This window comes from Parasteatoda tepidariorum, chromosome 2 (genome assembly GCF_043381705.1).
Source record: "Parasteatoda tepidariorum isolate YZ-2023 chromosome 2, CAS_Ptep_4.0, whole genome shotgun sequence".
NCBI classification, from domain to species: Eukaryota; Metazoa; Arthropoda; class Arachnida; order Araneae; family Theridiidae; genus Parasteatoda; species Parasteatoda tepidariorum.
In genome coordinates this window covers 1615618-1633961 of record NC_092205.1, presented here as the reverse complement: position 1 = coordinate 1633961, position 18344 = coordinate 1615618, and the positions used below count along the sequence as shown (strand labels likewise).

Below are 18344 nucleotides of genomic sequence, written 5' to 3'. Positions count from 1 at the left end.
CCGAAATGAACTGCGAAAGCAGTTCCGGGGGTTAGCGAGCGCCAGAGAGCAGGGGGCGAAGCCTCCTAGCCTTCAGTAAGGAAAAAAAGTAGCGCATATTTAAGATTTGTAGCGTTCGAAAAATAATAAGTAGCCCAAAAAGTAGCAAGTAGCGAAAATTCAATTTTCAGTAGCGGGGACTTTTAAAAGTAGCCCAATCCGACTTGTAGCCCAATCTGGCAACACTGAACTGAGCTAACTTCTGCCCTGCTAATATTATCTTGTGCTTTTTCGCATAAAATTACATTGTCTAAAACTGATATTTTTATTAATATTTCATTTATTGTTTTCTTTCATAAATAATTGTTTTTTTTATTAATAATATGGGATAACCTTTCGCCAAAATGGGGCAGTGTACCAAAAGTAATGAAATAGATGATTATTTTGAAAGTTCGAATGTTACTATTAGAAGATAGGATTCAAGAGTATTGCGTTTTCTAGCACGGCAGTATTTTATTGCATCTTTCTGATATTAGATCATATCTTTTTGCTACCTGGGTAAAGATTAAATAGTTAAATAAACATCTAAAGGGAAATTAATGTATGCCAGTCATAGATAAAAAGTTAAACATATTTAATGAAATAAGAAATGAGTAAGTTTTACATTCTGAATAAATAAACGCGCGCCTTAGCACAAACGTGAAGAAGATGTCGATACACTGGTCGAAGCTGTAACCCGAATGGGAGAAAACGAAGGGAGGAAAACTGTCTCTGCGGCAGGGTTGCCAACTTTGAATGTTCACGGTAAACCACGAGCGATTAATTCTCACTTGGGCCGGATCACGCTATTGGTCGAAAATGACATCACTGTTTGGGGGAAGGGAGATGGTGGCTGTTGGCTGGTGTTTGTATTAGTTTGGCGACAAATTTCGTATGCACACTTCCTCGCTCGGAATTTATTTATTCCTTGTAAATGTTTACGTAATATTATGTCGTCGTTAGGGTGGGGAGATAGGTAAATGTCCACTTCAGCATTTCAGACAATATTTATGTTTTAATTTATTTAAATTCATCAAAGCTAAAAATAATAAATGTTTTGTATAAGATGGTATAGTAATATTACGAATACGTTTTTTTGTTTTGTTTGTTTTTCCTTAAGAATTATCTTTTGCAGTTATGAAGTAACAAAAATTGAAATAAACATAAGCTCAAATTTACTTATACATTGCAATTTAGTTGTGTTATGAATAATTTTAAAAACTTCATAATCAAGCAACACGTAAATTTTGTTTAAAGTAATGACCAAAATTCTGGGCTAGCCCCCCCCCCCCTGCATTTCTAGAACAGCCCCAGTTGCTAATGACGTAAAAGCAGTATAGTTTAATTTCACTTAGATTCTAATAAAAAATTACCACAAAACTGTGCAAAATGTGAATATTGTCTTTATTACTCAACATTAATACCGGTGTAAATAGAGCGCATTTGAAAACTAAATATAAAATCTGTCGCCAAAATACTATGCAATACACAGCATGTCTCTTCCCCAAACAGTGATGTCATTTTCGACCAATAGCGTGATCCGGCCCAAGTGAGAATTAATCGCTCGTGCTAAACCGGCATTTCAGGATAGTTCGTTATCGTCGTAGTGGCGAGACGATCCGCTGCAAACTGCTTTAGACGTAGAGAATGGTTATCAACGAAACATATAATTCTTTATCTTGAATTTGGTTATTCTGTAAGGGAGGGTTTTCTATCTTCCTACCATGTGCGATTTTGGCTAAATAAAAACGAAGTAAATTGGAGACATCACAACATTTAATATACACAGTTATTTACAAGTTAATATAAAATATATAAATCCATTAATACTTTTACATCCCAATGTCTGGAACGTCTAGATAGTAATTATTATTAAGTTGTCTTAACAACACTTTGTTTTTATTTTTCATAAAACTAAATTTAAATGCTTGTTATGTTATTGCTCCTGCGCACCACAATTCAAGTTTGAATTGAAAAGTTCAATAAAAAATATTGATGCAATTTTTAATGCTCAATCGCAACGCTCGAATACGCCATCTGAGGAGGAGATCGGTTTCATGTCTTGATCCTTCTTATTTCAGTTGCATAGGAATGTACTACGATATTTTCCTTTTTCTTAATATTTTCCGTATTTAATTGTCACAAATATTTTTTACAATTTCCATGACGCTTTCTTATAGAACTACTATGTTCAATGTAGTTTTCAGTTCCATATAGTTTCCTAATTTATAAGTTCTTGATCTATTTGAAAATCAAGAGAGAAACTTCTGTACTTCCTCTTTCTAATTTATTTGAAACCTTATTATTGGATTTTCTTCTTTTTTTAAAAAAAAAATGCTATTTCTTTTCTCACTGTCACGTTACTTAAATTTTAAATAAAACATCCAAATTATTTAATAAATTACATATTAATATTGATTTCGAATTATTACTTTCCAAAAAGAAAGTCCTAACTCTCTGAATCCCTGAATTTTTTCCACTGATGGGACCCATAGAATAGTTATTTGTTAACAGTAAGTACCTTTTATATAGCTTTCTTAAATACCCATAAGATGTCACGTTAAATCTATAGAATTTTTCTATTGTTATACGTAAGGCCTCAATCCAGTTTTTATTAAAGTAAGTCATGTGATTACTGAAACTGGCATGTCTTTGACTGTTGTTTATTTCGTGATTGGTGTTTTGGAAAGCAGAGTGCAGACCGTGCAGACGAAATTTATTACGAATGTTCTAAATGATAAATTTTAATCTCATTTAAATGACGAATTTTCGTTATTTAAAATGGGAGCGAAGGACTCTAAACCTTGTTGTATATCATATGAAGAAGCAGTCAAAAGAGGTGGGTCACATTTGCGATTTGGGTGGTTTAAATTAAATATCTTTTATCGCCCCATAACCCAGTGGCCTACTAGGCTTAACGTCATGGATCACTTATTTTTAAAGATTGAAATGACAAGTTCATTGTGTTTATAAAGTAAAATATACCAAAAAGTCACTACAAAAATATACAGCTAATAAATGATAAATATTGATATGTTGCTCAACAAATTCGACAGAATGCGTTTGTACAAACTTGCAGAGTCGTATATAGACATAAAATAAAATTTATTTTGAAACTCTTAAAATGCTGAATATATTTAATAGACTTCGGCAACATAATTTCTAACAGCTATGCAACAGTATAAGTCTAATAGGATTTAAATCGAACATTTTAATTGTCAATAGCAGTGTAGTTTCTGTTTAGGGAAACATAAAATCCTCGCTTTTTTAGAAACCGATTCCTATTTGGCTATTTTAGTCTAATAAAATATCTTCTCTAAAAAGGAATGTTCATGTTTGATATTTAAATAATTCTTGAATATTTGTTAATTTCTTTTAAAAATAATTTATATTCATATCTTAACAAAAAAATGAATCGGAATATTTTTTGCTACAAAATTTCTTCAAAATGATTTTCCATTTTATTAACCATTAGGTTGAAAGTATCGCTTATTTTAGTTATGTACAAATAGTATATATAAATCTATTATTTCTTTAATAGATTCATTAAATTTTAATATACATTCTAAGAAAATTGATATAAAGAAATATGAAATATAATATTAGAAAAACGACAAGTAGGAAACCAGATTTTAAAAAAAGTAAACCATTATTAAGACTTAAACTTAAAAACAATAATCATGGAAAAATGTAGATTTATAATTAAAAAGTAATTTACTTAAAATAACAAAACAGGAAAATTAATCATATGTAATAACTCACATCAAATTCGTTTTTGAAATCTTTTTTAGGCTCATGACATTCTTTTATCGAATCCATCAGTGTTTCATTCATCAAATCTATTAAGCGCACTAATGTAATCAAATGTTCTAACTACAAAATCAAGATCACAGCCATTTTTTTTATACAACATCAGTGTTTTCATCATACAAAAAAAATGGGTGAGAATTTCTCACCCTTTCTCAAAAACAGGGTGAGNTGCAATTTTTGTGTTAGATAGATCATTTCATGTATCATTAAATTTTACATCTATCCATGGTAATATATAACTGGAACAAATCACCATTAATGTTTTTAAAAAAATTTTAAAAAATATTTTGAAACACAAAATATACTTTTGGTTACTTATTATTTGTAATAAAAATAATTAAATTATTAAGAACATTTGAATAAAATCCAGCAAAAATATCAATTTTATATTGCTTTCAGTGTTTTCATCATAGAAAAAAAATGGGTCAGAATTTTTTACCCTTTCTCAAAAACAGGGTGAGAATCCAAAAAGTTAAGTGAGATTTCTAAAAACTAAAAAATTCTTGAAAAAAAATCATTTCTTTAATTATAATACATTTTTAACATCTTTTTTTTAAAGCATTGAATATTTTTGGTGCATCATCATAGAAGATTTTGCCCTTACAAGGTATTTGTCCATCTTACATTAGTGCATAAAAAATTTGAACCTTTTACATGAAGAAACCTTACCTACAGTAAACACGTGGTTGCAGAGAAATGTGTTCTGAAAGAGGCTGTGTGGTTGTGTTCTGTTGTTCAAAAAGGTTCTGAACAATACTGGTAAATAGGGAAGCTAGATAACGNGGTTCCGTGGTTGTGTTCTGTTGTTCGAAAAGGTTCTGAACAATACTGGTAAATAGGGGAGCTAGATAACGGGGCAGATGTTGAAAATAATGAAAGATCCAAGAAGAAAAGTGAAACGGATTTTATTCTAAATGGCGTAATTTGAAGCTTTTTCCAAAAGGCGAGAAATTCGCGAATTTTGAAATTGATTTATAGAATGTGCGAATTTCTCTCTGTAATTATTTTTTAATGCGAGAAAAGAAAAAAATATGCGAGATTCTCGCGCTGTAATGAAAACACTGAACATTGATCTTCTTAATTCAAACAATTTCCATAGTAATCAGCTCTTTCTGCAATTAAATTAAAAGCAAAATGTCTCCAAAAACATAATTGTTTCAGTGTTGCTGATCTGAAAATACCCTACTTATCTAAGCATTATAGATACATAAATTAAAGTAACTAAACACAGTAGTTCTTAATATTAAAAAAAAAAATCTGTATTGGGTGTGTGTTGCAAATGTATACTGGAGTATTTGAATTTAAGAACAGATCAGCAGAGTCAATGAATCATTCTCTCACTTTCTGTTATCAATATTTTAATATCTGATGATGATAGAGTAGGAGAAACATCAGTGTTTGGAGTACCGGTTAAATGGATATTGGGGAACTTTAAAAAAACAGTGTAGTGTAGGGTATACCGGGCAATGGCAATGAGCCTTTAAAAAAACATTGATGTAGGGCATATTGAGCAAATGTGTACCGGGCAGTGGCAAACTAGACCTAGTATATATTTTGGACATTTACCAATGTTACTATGTGATTGTCAACATTTTCTGATAACAGCCCGTGGCATCAAGTCAACGATCGCCAATTTCGGTCATTCAGAGTTGTTACGTTATAAAGTATAAGTTGTATATGTTATAAAGTATTTCATAATAGATAATTTGGGCTTATCGCTTTTGTGCTTAAAAAATAAATGCATTCTATATCAGTTTTAAAAAGCTAACAAGTTTGATACCTGTAAATGTAAAATACTCAGGTTTTAATTATTTTGGAGTAGAACCCTGGGTAAATACCCAAAATTCACTAGTATCTTGGTATTTTTGAATTTTTTTGAAAATTCAATGAGCATCTCTTTCTCTTGGATTTTACAAAATTATATATATTTAAAGTACTAATAAGTTTTGCTTATATTCTCAATAGTTAATTAGTCATTTACTAAGAAGAAAAATTCCTTTAATTGAACATGTAAATTACTGGAATCATTGTATGTTAGTTTTTTTTTTTTAAGTGGCTTTAATTTAATCATCCTGAAGTTGACATTTCAATTTATGGTATTTGTTGTTACAAAACTAGGAAAGTTTTGTCAAAAATACGTCTTCAAAATACAATTTTTTTTCCAGATATTAAGTAATTTGTTTTTGAAAATTTATCATATAAAACCTTAGCTGCACATGTGAATAATATGTAATCCTTTTAGGATCCTTATTTAGTTGTGATGTAATGATATCTAAACAATAAAGTTTAATTTTTTTAAATTGGCTGTAAATTTTTGAGTTTTTATATTGTTATTAGTAATTGATTAAAAATATAAGAGTTTAATGTTAATAGGATTTTCAAAAGGGAAAAAATATAGGCTAATGCTAGCCTGCATGTTTCAATATTTGTGCATGTTAGATTTAATAGGTTTTTATGCTTCTGCCCTTTTAAAAAAACTGTTCTGGGGGAAGGGGAACAACTATTTTTTTCTGTATTTAAAATTAAATGATTTAACTTATTAAATAACTCAAAATAAAGATTTTCATATTTTATTTATTACATGAAATATAAGTCAGATATATATTAACCTATTGTTTTAGAGAGCTGGAATTTAATTACACTTTCGTAAATGAAAAAATTATTTATAAATTTTTTTTTGTAAAAAGATGTTTTTAATGAATTAAATACTATGATTTTAAGTCTGATTAGGATATAGCAAGTGAGATAGATAGCAAAAACACAAAAATATATAATAATTTATCTGAACCAAAATTTATTTGCAAATATCCTTTATTCCTAACTGATATAACTTTAAAATAATACTTGATAGATTAGAAATTCCGGAAGTTTATCTTCTTTACTTATTTGTATAAATAAACATTAGAGAAAAACTTATCTTTAAAAACTGATGAAATTTTTCATATTGTCCATTACAAGATGTATTTTTATTGAAAGCCGCAAGACATTTTAATTTAAAGAAATATTTAATAAAAATAAAATGTTGCAAATTTAATTAAAAACTTGGAACAATATTTCAAAATCAATATTTTGCATAGAATTGAAAATAGAATGTAAGATCTTAATAAATTTAACTCGGTCATATTTGATAATTTTTAAATAATAACTGCCTATCATGTGACATCCGGAACATCATTATTCCTTATTGTGTTTTGGCAACACCTAGTAGCTCATATCGCCTAGCTCCGTCAATAAAGATGTTTGTTTTTTAGCAAACTTTATTTTTAATTAATCTTACAAGTATTATTATAGCTAACAAATAAAACTACATGGTGTCAGAAGTTTTGATGGAACCATGCCGGGCAACTTCAAGTTTCGTGCTTCAAGTTTTGCACATTTGCTACAGGAACTAGATATTACCAAAGATAGAATCTCAGTCAAGTGGAAGGTGTGGAAACAGCGTTTTGAGTTTTATGCTACGGCCATTAGGTTGTCTGGCAAAGAGCCAGAAATTCATGTAGCGATATTTATGTCTATAAGGTAAACACGGAACTTTTAATTTTGGAACTTTGCAAGTTGTAAGAGGAATTTTTTCAGATAAGATTAGGGAAATATTGTTTATCGAGAGTGAACTAACATTAAATAAAGCTATTGAAGTTTGTATGGCTAGTGAACAAGCTACTAATCACTTGAAAGGTATGCATTAGTTTAGAAAAGAAGTAAATGCTCAAAATTGAAACAGGTCATAAAATTTGATAGTACTAAACCATGAGTAGGAAGAATTAAGGAACTTATGTTGATGTTGTAATTTGACGAATGAGTTTGGATATTGTCCAGCATTTAATATTACCTATCTGGCGTATGCTAAGAAAGGACATTATGCACAACAGTGTAAATTTCAAGTATGATATACTCATGCGCATAAAAGAAAAGTTCGCAAATTATTGAAAGAAGATAATATTTAAGATATTGATAGTGTTGAGGATTTAGCTTGTGATACATTATATATAGATGAATTATTGAATAATGTTGATAATGATAACAATAGAATTACTGGTTTGTGTACGAAGTCCGTAGTAAATAAACCAGGTCTTCCACTTAAAAGATCAAGTGTTAGAAAATATAATTAATTTAGTGGTAGCTATTTACTAATATTGGGAGAAGTACAAGTAATTTGTACACAGTAAATAAACAATATGCAAACCTTAAATTAATTGTGGTTCATGGTGATTTTGTTGTATACTGGCATGAAGAACTTGGTTTAATTAAAAGAAATATTGAATTAGAAGAATTAATGTAAAATAAAATGTCCAAACAAAATATTCGACGGTATTAACTGCATAAAAAAATTCTAATGTGACAATTGAGTTTCGGGAAGATGCAAACTTTACTAAAACACTCACCCCATAAAATACCATAATTATGAGACATAGTAAAAAGGGAAATAGATTCTATGGTTAAATTTAGTATTTAAGACCAGTTACGCATCCTACACAAATTAATAGTCCATTAGTGATAGTAAAAAAAGGATGACAAAGTGCGTATTCGTGTGGATCCATCTGATTTAAACAAAGTAATTAAGAGTCGTCTCTTTCCACTTAAAACAGTAGAAGACATTGCTGCACATGCAGGAAATGCCAGATTTTTCACAGTGCTCAGAGTGAAGAGAGTGTTTTGGCAGCTCTGTGTAACTGAAAGAACTTCTGACACATGCTATGTTACACAGATGTAAGGAATTTCATGACTATATTTACATTAAACCAGTAATTATTGAGACGAATCATTTAAACGACTCATTAGACGACCATTCAAAGCAATCGCTAACAACCCATTACATTTGGCTCCAGCTCATTTACAGCGTATATTATTTGATGTGCTCGGGTATTCTCCACAAATAATTTATAAACATGGCTCACGGATACCAATGCCTGATGCTCTTAGTCGTAACTGTGTAATTCATGTCTTAGAATCATCTGAATATGAAGATGTTGAGACCTTTGTAGTCGTCCTATGCTTACCGCTGTCCCCGACTTCAACCGACCTAGTGAGTGTTGTTCATAAAGATAATGAATTGCAACAATTAAAATCTGCAATTATGAATGGCTGACCTGAAACAGTTATTGAAGTTCCCGTGATTATATAGTAAATATTTGAATTATTGAGAAGAATTGTCTTCATATGAAAATCTACTTTTTAAAGCTGAACGTCTTATCATACCTGAGACTTTACACAGTAAGTATTTGAAGTATATTTTTCTGGGATATTTTGGAATCAACCTTTTTTTACATTGTGCACGTGAAATCATTTTTTGGCATGAAATGTCCAAAGACATTGAAGAATGTGTACTGCAGTGTGCTGTTTGCCAACAAACATCATCTGCTCCCAAAACAGAACTGTTGCTGAGAAAACCAGTTCCTCAATCTCCTTGGCAAAGAGTAGCCACAGATTTATTTGAAATTGAGGGCATAACATTCTGCCTAATAATTGACAGTTATTCTGGTTTGTTCGATTTTAAGTAGTTAAATCATTCGAATTCTGAAAATGTCATTAATTATTTAAAGACTTCATTCACTACTAATGGAATCCCCAATGTTTTGGACACTGATAATGGATCACAGTATAGATCCCACCTTTTTCGAAAATTTGCACGTGAATGGAGAATTAAGTTACTAACTTCAAGCCCTAGATATCTGAAATCTAACAGGCTAGCAGAAAGATAACGTCCAAACTGCAATAATTTTAAAAAGATGCAAGATAGAAAGAAGTGACTATAGATTAGCACTTCTGAACTTACTAGAAATACTCCCAAGACAAGGTTTGCCTTCTCCTGGTGAACGACTTTTTGGTCAACCTTCTCGTACACTTGTTCTATTACATCCAGCTAAACGTTTACAACGATTGACTACAACAGTTTCCTTTCAGCAGGCTAAGGAGAAACAGTGACAAAATTTTACAACTTCATTAAAAAACTGTTCACCTTGTTTTGTGGAGGGTGGTGTGGTAAAGTTCAAAATAGATAATTGAAAGTGGGTTCCTGCTACAGTTGTTTCAACTACAGAAGCATCCAGTATTATATCCACTCTTGAAGGAGGGATATACCACTATAAGATTGAAGTGTTACTTACCACCGAAGCTAATATTCTTGTGGATTGTGAAGTGGTGTTAAATCCAACCACTTTGCCATCCCTTTCTGTGAGACAGCCAGCTCACAAATGACAGCCTTCGAAATGAATATCCATATTTGCCTGCTTCTCATTTTTATCTCGTGAATACCCGTTCCAGCCAAATTGTTTGTCCACCTGATAGACTGAACTTTTGACTCTCTTACCATCTTATAGATTGAGATCCCAGTTTGTGAGTCGAAGTTCAGTTCGCCCTCAATAAAGATGTTTGTCTTTTATCATACTTTGTTTTTAATTAGTCTTACAACTATTATTATAGCTAACAAATAATACTATATTACCTCATGTTCAATTGTTTTGCATTCTAAAGGTTAAAAATTATTTTGCTCATAGTTTGCAAAATAGTTCATTGATATGAAAGTTAAATTGCATAGTTCAGTATTTTTTTTTTATTTATTTATTTATTTGTTATTTTTTTTATTGTTGAAACTGAAATTTTAAAAATTTTACTAAAATATGAAAGATTTTTTTTAAAAAAAAATCATTTTTATTGTTTCTAATACGATGCAGGAAAAACTATTTAAACAAAATACCAAATGATTTTAAACATTAAAAAAGAAACTTATTAATTTTAAATAAAATAGTTGTATATTTATTATTATTTTTTTAAAAATTTATGAAATTTCTAGTTTTAGTTATATTATTTAAATTTATAAAATTGATAGAAAGGAACAAACTTACGAAATTTTTAGCTCATTACCTATGCTTATTCTATTTCATCCAGTTTATACTATTGTCTCAGAAATTTTTTTTTTTTTAAATCTAAATTTTCACTTACCTAACATTAAGTCTACATTGTGATATTGCACAATGCAAATCTTTTCACATTATTTTTTAATGTAATGATGTAGTTCCTCTACTGGGTATTCATAGTTTGAAATATTTTTTCTGGAATTGATATAGAGTTTTAATCTTCATTTTTAAAAAGTAAAGATGTTATATTGTGTTCAAAACTATAAGCAAGACAAATGATGGTTACATGTTTTAAATAGGACAAATTATAAAAACCCTGATTTTGGGTATTTACCAAAGACTGGGGTAAATACCTATTTATAAATACCCTACTCACTGGATGTTTACCCGACTTACATCTATATACCTCTACCAAAATATTAAAATAGTAAGCATTATTATTTTTGATATCTGAAATTATTTGTATTTCTTTTCATAAATGGAGATTTAAAAACCATGTTATCATCCATGATAAAATTTCAAAAATCATACATCTTTATGAGAGATGTTAAAATAAAATTTTTATCGAATTTCAACCTTGACTTTAGTAATGAGTTCAACACATTTTGAAATCATTAAAGGAAACATATTTAGTGTGTTAACGTACTTATATATGAAACAGCTGCTAAGTGAATTATTTTTCACTATAAATTTTATTTGATAATCTGTCACTCGTATTGCTTTTTTTTATTTATTTATTTAATAACATGCTTTATAATACAGCGTTAACAATTTATAATGAAAAGTTAATAGGATTAATAATTCTGGCTGAAAATTTATGAAATTTATTAATGTTAAAATATTTTATAGTTTCTACTCTAAGTTGTTACTATACTTAGAAATTATGAATGCATCCTCTTAAAAGCACACAAACTAGAACTTTCCATAACCTGCATAGCCAAATTCAGGAAAATGGGAAATATATGAATAAAGAAATCAGGGCTAAAAAAAACTCAGAAATTTTACCCTTCCCTGAGGACGGCTTGTCCAACAATATACCCGTCCTCCTTTGAAACTAACCCATAGCTTCTAAATAAATAAAAATATAATTTTCTCTTATTTATTACAAACATTTATATAAATTGCACAATGAATTAGTAGTTACTAGGATTACATTATACAGTAATGCAAATACTGAAAATGTATCATCATATAGAAAATGTATCACTAACATTAACGGGAAAATGCCCGTCCGCGCGGGCGTCGGATTCAAAAAATTCGTCCCACGGGGAACTTTTGACCACCAAGGACGGGCGGTTTTTCGAGCCCTGAAAGAAATAACATGGTAGGAAATGCACATTCAATTCATTCAAAAGTCTTTTGTTTACCATAGTTTAATTTGCTTTAATTACTTATTCAATTATGATTATGTTTCATCGAAATAAGTCAAAAATACAAAATTATCATAAATCTCGTCAAAGCACATTATAGTTTAATTTTTTTACGACTATTTAACTTCTAATGTCTAATATTAAATATTTTGTGTTTTATTTCTAAAAAGTTTTGAAATTGCTCAAAAGCATTGCTTAAAGATTAATAAATTTTTAAATTTAATAAATAATCGAATAATTTTTACTTTTTTTAATACATGAAGTATAAAGGAATGAATGTATGATTTTTCTTTATTATTTTATAAATATGACACAGTGTAAAATCAGTAAAATTTTTTCCACCTTTATTATCCATATTAAGGGTATGGAAAAAAAATTTGAAAATTTTTAAAAAAATGTTTGTTTTGCAAAGATCTTTAAAATAAATTTTCAAAATTAAAACAAATTAAAACATATTATAGAGAAATTTTTTTTTTCTTCTTGTTTAGTTCATTTTTAGCTCTTTATTTGACACTTATTTATATTTTATTGAATGACATTTTATTTCTTTTAGTTTGTAATTAAATAAATTATTTTTCATTTCAGTAACTGATGCTGAATTACGTAGATTGAAAGATGCTTTCAAGCGATCAGCTAATTTAAATTGTGTTATAACAAAACCTGGCTTCATTAAAGATGTGCTAGGAGAGTTTGTACCTTTAAAACTTGCTGAAGTAAGTGTGTTTTTTTTTTCATTATTGTTATAATTGGTAAACCTAAAATTTTGTTTTAGTTTCTTATACAATTTCACTGTGAATTAAATTTTTAAGAGAAAGTTGTTACTCAAACATACAGTTGAAAGTGTCAAATCTGTCATTACTAGGTGGTCTTTTCAGTTCATTAATTAAATAAGTCTTTAGAGCTGAGGTGCAAAAGGAAAAGAAATGTACTCTTTAGTATCTTAAGTTTATATTTAAAGAGTTTAGTTGCAAAAAATTCATATATTATTTGATGGAGGGTGGAAATTTATAGCTACAAAGTTGAAAAAAAAGTAATTTCTTTTTTTGAAATTACCAATTTTATTTTACTTTCTTGTAAAGAACGCCAAAGTTTTAGAAGGGGTGATGCACAATATCTTCCTCATCAATTAAATTTTAGAGGAAAATAAAGTTTTCTATTTGGAAAAAAGAGTTGAATACTAATTTTACTTGACTTTATTTTCACGAATGTCTGAATATCAGAAGGGGTTAAGTACATTCTTTGTCCCTTCACTTTAATTTAAGAAGAAAATAAAAAATTTCTGTTTGCAGAATAGGTTTAAAGTTGAGAAAAAGTTTTTTTTCCCCCAAAAAATTGCCAATTTTACTTGACTTTGCTTTCGTGAATGTGTAAATTTCAGAAATTTTGAAGCAGAATTTTTCACCCTTCACTTTTATTGATGAGAAAAATAAAGTTTACTATTTGGAAAAAATAGCATTGAAGTAGGAAAAAAATATTTTTTTCTCCCTGAAATTACCAATTTTACTTGATTTTATATCATGATTGCTTAAATTTCAGAAGATGTGAAGCAAATTTTTTGCCACTCACTTTAATTATAGAGAGAAATAACTTCATAACTGAAATTTTTTTTTTAAATAATCAATTTTATTTGCTTTTATTATTTTATTATTGTGAATGCCTGAATTTCAGAAGATGCAAAGCACGTTCTTTTGTCCCCTCTTATTTTAAGAGGAAAATAAAGTTTTCTATTTGGAAAATAGCTTCGAAGTTGAAAAAAAAAGAAGAAAAAAAAAACTTTTTCAGAAAATTATAATTCTGTGAATGTCTAAATTTCATAAGATGCGAAACAGATTTCCCCCCACTTTACCCCTTACCGATCAGTTAATTTTCAAGAAAACGGTCATAAAAGTGCCTATTTTTTTTTACTTTTGTAATTGTATTACGTATTTGATTAGTGCTGTCATCTAGTTTAAGGTAAACTAACTATCTACAATTACCTTAAAAATATCCTGGTACTTCCATCTGGTGTGTAAAATGAGAAATAAAATAAGAAATGAATTAGTTTTATTCTTATTGGCACGTTACTACTGAACACTCCAGCCCTCAATATCATGGAGGCGAGAAATAGAGGGCGAAACCTCACCCCGTCATTTTCACGGGAGAGAGAAGGAAGGGGTTAGCTTTTATTTTAGAGGCAAATAAAGTTTTCTGTTTGAAAAATAACTTTTCTAAAAAATTGTCTAAAATTACCAATTTTTACTTGATTTTATTTTCGCGAATGCGTAAATTTCAGAAGAAACAAAACACATTTTTCACCCACCCACACTTAAATTTAAGTGAAAAATGAGTTTTCTATTTGGAAAATAGCTCCAAAGTTGAAAAAAAACATTTTGTTATTCGGAAATTATCAATTTTTCTTGACTTTATTTTCCTGAATGTCTAAATTTCAGAAAGGGCTAATTACATTTTTTACCCCTTCATCTTAATTTGAGAGGAAAATAAAAAATTTATTTGGAAAATAGCTTTAAAGTTGAAAAAAAAAGTTCTTTTTCCTAAAATTATTAATTTTACTTGACTTTATTTTTGCAAGTGTCTTAAATTTCTGAAAGACGAAGCACATTTTTTGCCCCCTAACTTTAATTTCAGAAAAAAATATGTTTTCTACTTGGAAAATAGCTTCAAAGATGAAATATTTCTTGACTTTCTTTACTTGCACATTGAAATGGAATTTTAGAAGGGGCAAATCACTTTGTTTGCTCTTTCATTACAATTTTGGAAGAAGATAAAGTTTTCTACCTGGAAAATAGAGGGAAAATTGAAAATAAATTTTTTTTTTTCTACTTTCACTTTACTTTCCCAATTGTCAAAAGGCACATTATTTGCCCTTTCAATTTAATTTCAGAACAAAATCAAGTTTCCTATTTGGTGTAGTTTCGAAGTTGAGTAAAAATAGTTTTTTTTTTTCTTTCTAAAATAACCAATTTTACTTAACTTTGTTTTGATGAATGTCCAAATATCAGAAGGGGTTTTTTAGAGTCTGACATCAAAAACTAGTTAAAGCCATCAAAAAACTAACATAGTAGTTAAGCATTCATAATGCATGGGAAGTTTTGATTTAAAAAATTAAATTTATGTATAGATATAAACTGATATGTGAATACTATTGTGCAAATATAAAATAAAATATGTTTCACTTAATAAAAATTCCTTTTTTCTTTTATTGTCAGTTTTTTTAGATCCCTCATCTTCTCAAGATATTTTTAATTAGATGTAATGAAATAAAAAATGTAGCGCAATTCTTATTTTAGTTTTCATTCTATTGAAATATTTTTTTTCGTCATTATGGTTAAAAAAAAAAAAATTTGTAAATTTTAAAGCCTTCGGCTGCATACAATTTAACTCAAAACATAAAGTTTTTTTTAAAAAACTTAATTGACAAAAAATTCTAAAAAGAAAAAAACTTACATTTTATTATAATAAATATTCTAAAAAGTCTGAAAATTACATTTATTTTTTCAATATATTTACTTCAATGTACGTTAAATTGTTTAAGAAAATTTGTTTTTAATATTTTATCTTAAATGCAACATGCAATGTAATATTATAAATTTAAATAATAATATTTATACCAATACACAAATGCAATCATTGTATAGGTTTTTTGGCATTTCATGGTTCAAACTGTTAAGAACTCTGGTTTGTGTTCAACATAAAAATGTTTTAATGAGCAGTTGGAGAATCCTTTTGTAGAGTAATAGATGTTAAAATAGTATTCTATCTGTGGTAGTTAAAATTGTTACTATAATAGGAGGATTCTTAAAGTTCTACGAACTGTGATTATAAAATTTTAGAAATACTTAGAAAGTTTATATTTTGCCTTTAAAATATTAATATTAATTAATTTTTATAGCTCATTAAATAATGCTAATATAAGTTATGATTTAAGGTTTAGCTAACTACTAAACTCAGTCATTCAATATCTTTTATTTAATTTTTTCTTTCTTTTAGTATATTTTTCAAGCTTGTGGTGGTACTAGTAAAGGCATAAGTTTCAAAGACCTTTTATGTGGATTAGTTCTTTTAACAAGAGGAGAAGAACCCGAAAAAATAAAATGTAAGTTAAATTTCCAATGATTAAATGCTTTCATTAGATAAAAAATATGTTCAGTTTGAAATAATTCTGAAAAAATTTTCTATTGTTATTATCAGTATAAAAGGAGAAACTAAGAATTTGATTGGGTGTATTACAGACTATCAAATCTATCTCTATAATTTATTTAGAATTTATTGAAAGATTTTGCCTTACGTTTGTCATACGTTCAACGTAACCTTATTTTTTGCCCCTTTAGCAGTTCTGTGATTAATAAGTGCTGTGGAGTTCCAATAATGTTAGCTGTTCTAAATGTCTCTCATATAAGAAGAGGAAATTTATAAATCAGTATTTACCTTTGCTTTGTATGGAATTCAGTAATTTTAAAATGAAATAGAAAGTAGTCAATACACTTCTGCTTTTAATGAGATATATATTTTTGTTTTATGAAATTTGAGGTTTAAAAAAAACTGAAAATGTAACTAAAGGAAATTGTGAATTGGTTATTGAATGAAATGCTTTAAAATTTTGCAGTTATCTTTTGTTTGTGTTGTAATGAAGCTGGTACTCATGTTTACAAAGATAACCTTGTCCGATTGGTACAAGCTTGTGATAATGGATATGTTCCTGAAGCGATAGCCGATTGTTTCTCAGATGTAAGATTTAAATCAGTTTTTTTTAAAAAATTTAATATCTGTCATTTTTTGTACATTGGTTTAAACGTTTTCTTTTTGTTGTTTAGAGTGAGCGTGTCACATTTGAAGAATTCAAAGATTGGCTTTTGCATCGACGAGATGCAACTTCACTTACGAACTGGCTATTGGTGGAGAAGGACACTGTTACTCTCTCTAATGAGTTGGAGACACCCACTTTTTATCAGACACTTGCTGGAGTCACTCATTGTAAGGATTTTCAGATCTTTTTTTTATTTGAAATTCAAGAAAACTGTCCTATAGATAAATAAATATTTTAGAAGAATTTAATGTTTGGAATTCACTTAAAACAATAAGATAAACATATTTTATTAGAATAATCATAATTTCATTTAAAATAAAAATATTAAAATATCAAACTAACAAATAACTTCTAGTTGATAATTATGTGAATTAAAAAGTTTTAGAGAATATGAAACTGATATTAGAATTTTCAAATGAGATATTTTATCTAAATAGGTTATGCATTTTAACTTTAAAACTAAGTTTTAACATTTAAACTAAACTTATAAATTCGACATAAATGAACATACTCCAATATATATTAAAATTTAGCCGGTTTTAAAAGCTAAATTTAGACTTTTATACGATATTTTATTGAAATTTAGCACTCTAAATTTCAAGAACTTATTGCTTTGATATGTAAAATTTATATTATAATAATTAATTTTTCATTTAGAATAGAAAATGTTCAATAAGTTCAACTTTGCTATGCAAAGTAATGAACTTGAGTTCCAACAAAAGGTATTTAAGGTAATGAATACCAACAGTAATAACAGGCAGAATAGGCAATTATGAGTGAAAATTTAAATAAAATACAATGTAGCTTTTACTCAAACGAGTAATAAATTTAACATTGTGTTCTAATAACTTATGCAAAACAGTTGCAAGAATTTTTAGCAATAATAATTCATTATTATTTTATTTAGTGCAAGAATCAGACATAATTGACTTGGAAAAAAGATACTGGCTTCTAAAAACACAATCAAGAAGTGGACGTCTAGATTTAGAAACTTTAAGACCTCTGATCTGTCCTCCTGTTCCACTCGTTTTATGTGAAGGTAATTTTTATTTTCATTTGAAACAGTTGAATTTATTTTAATGTTCAACTTTTCCAGTTTTCCAGTTTTTATTATTACATGCCTGGTATTTGTTTTAGGCATTTTTAATGCTTTTGATGAAAATCAAGATGGACATATTGATTTTAAAGAGATGGCTTGTGGAATCTCAGCTTGTTGTCGAGGTCCACTGACAGAAAGACAAAAGTGTAAGCTGCTCTATTTTATTTAAAGTTCATAATTTTTGAGGTGCATGTAAGAACAGTTTTTTTGTATAAACCTGAGCATCCTGAGGTCAGGTGTTTTATGTTATGTAAAAAATATTTAAAAATAAGAAAAATACCCTTTTTTTTACTTCTTTAACTTTTGATGATTTTTGAGTTTTGGTGGCACAACTCTTTAGTTTGAAATTAATACAATCACAAAGGGTTTTATGTATTTCAGTTTTTTGT

General features: G+C 28.3%; 1 protein-coding gene across 2 annotated transcripts in view; it reads left to right on the top strand.

The window, feature by feature from the left end:
* Positions 1–2634: 2634 nt before the first annotated feature.
* LOC107451889 (Ubiquitin specific protease 32) overlaps positions 2635–18344 on the top strand; it is a 103400-nt gene continuing 87690 nt past the window's right edge. For both annotated transcript variants that reach the window (XM_043050113.2, XM_043050112.2), the window contains exons 1-7: positions 2635–2857; positions 12638–12765; positions 16040–16145; positions 16656–16777; positions 16864–17023; positions 17764–17895; positions 17994–18101. In XM_043050113.2, coding sequence (XP_042906047.1) covers positions 2800–2857; positions 12638–12765; positions 16040–16145; positions 16656–16777; positions 16864–17023; positions 17764–17895; positions 17994–18101 — 814 coding nt within the window. In that variant the 5' untranslated portion in view covers positions 2635–2799. The remainder of the gene's footprint in view (positions 2858–12637; positions 12766–16039; positions 16146–16655; positions 16778–16863; positions 17024–17763; positions 17896–17993; positions 18102–18344) is intronic.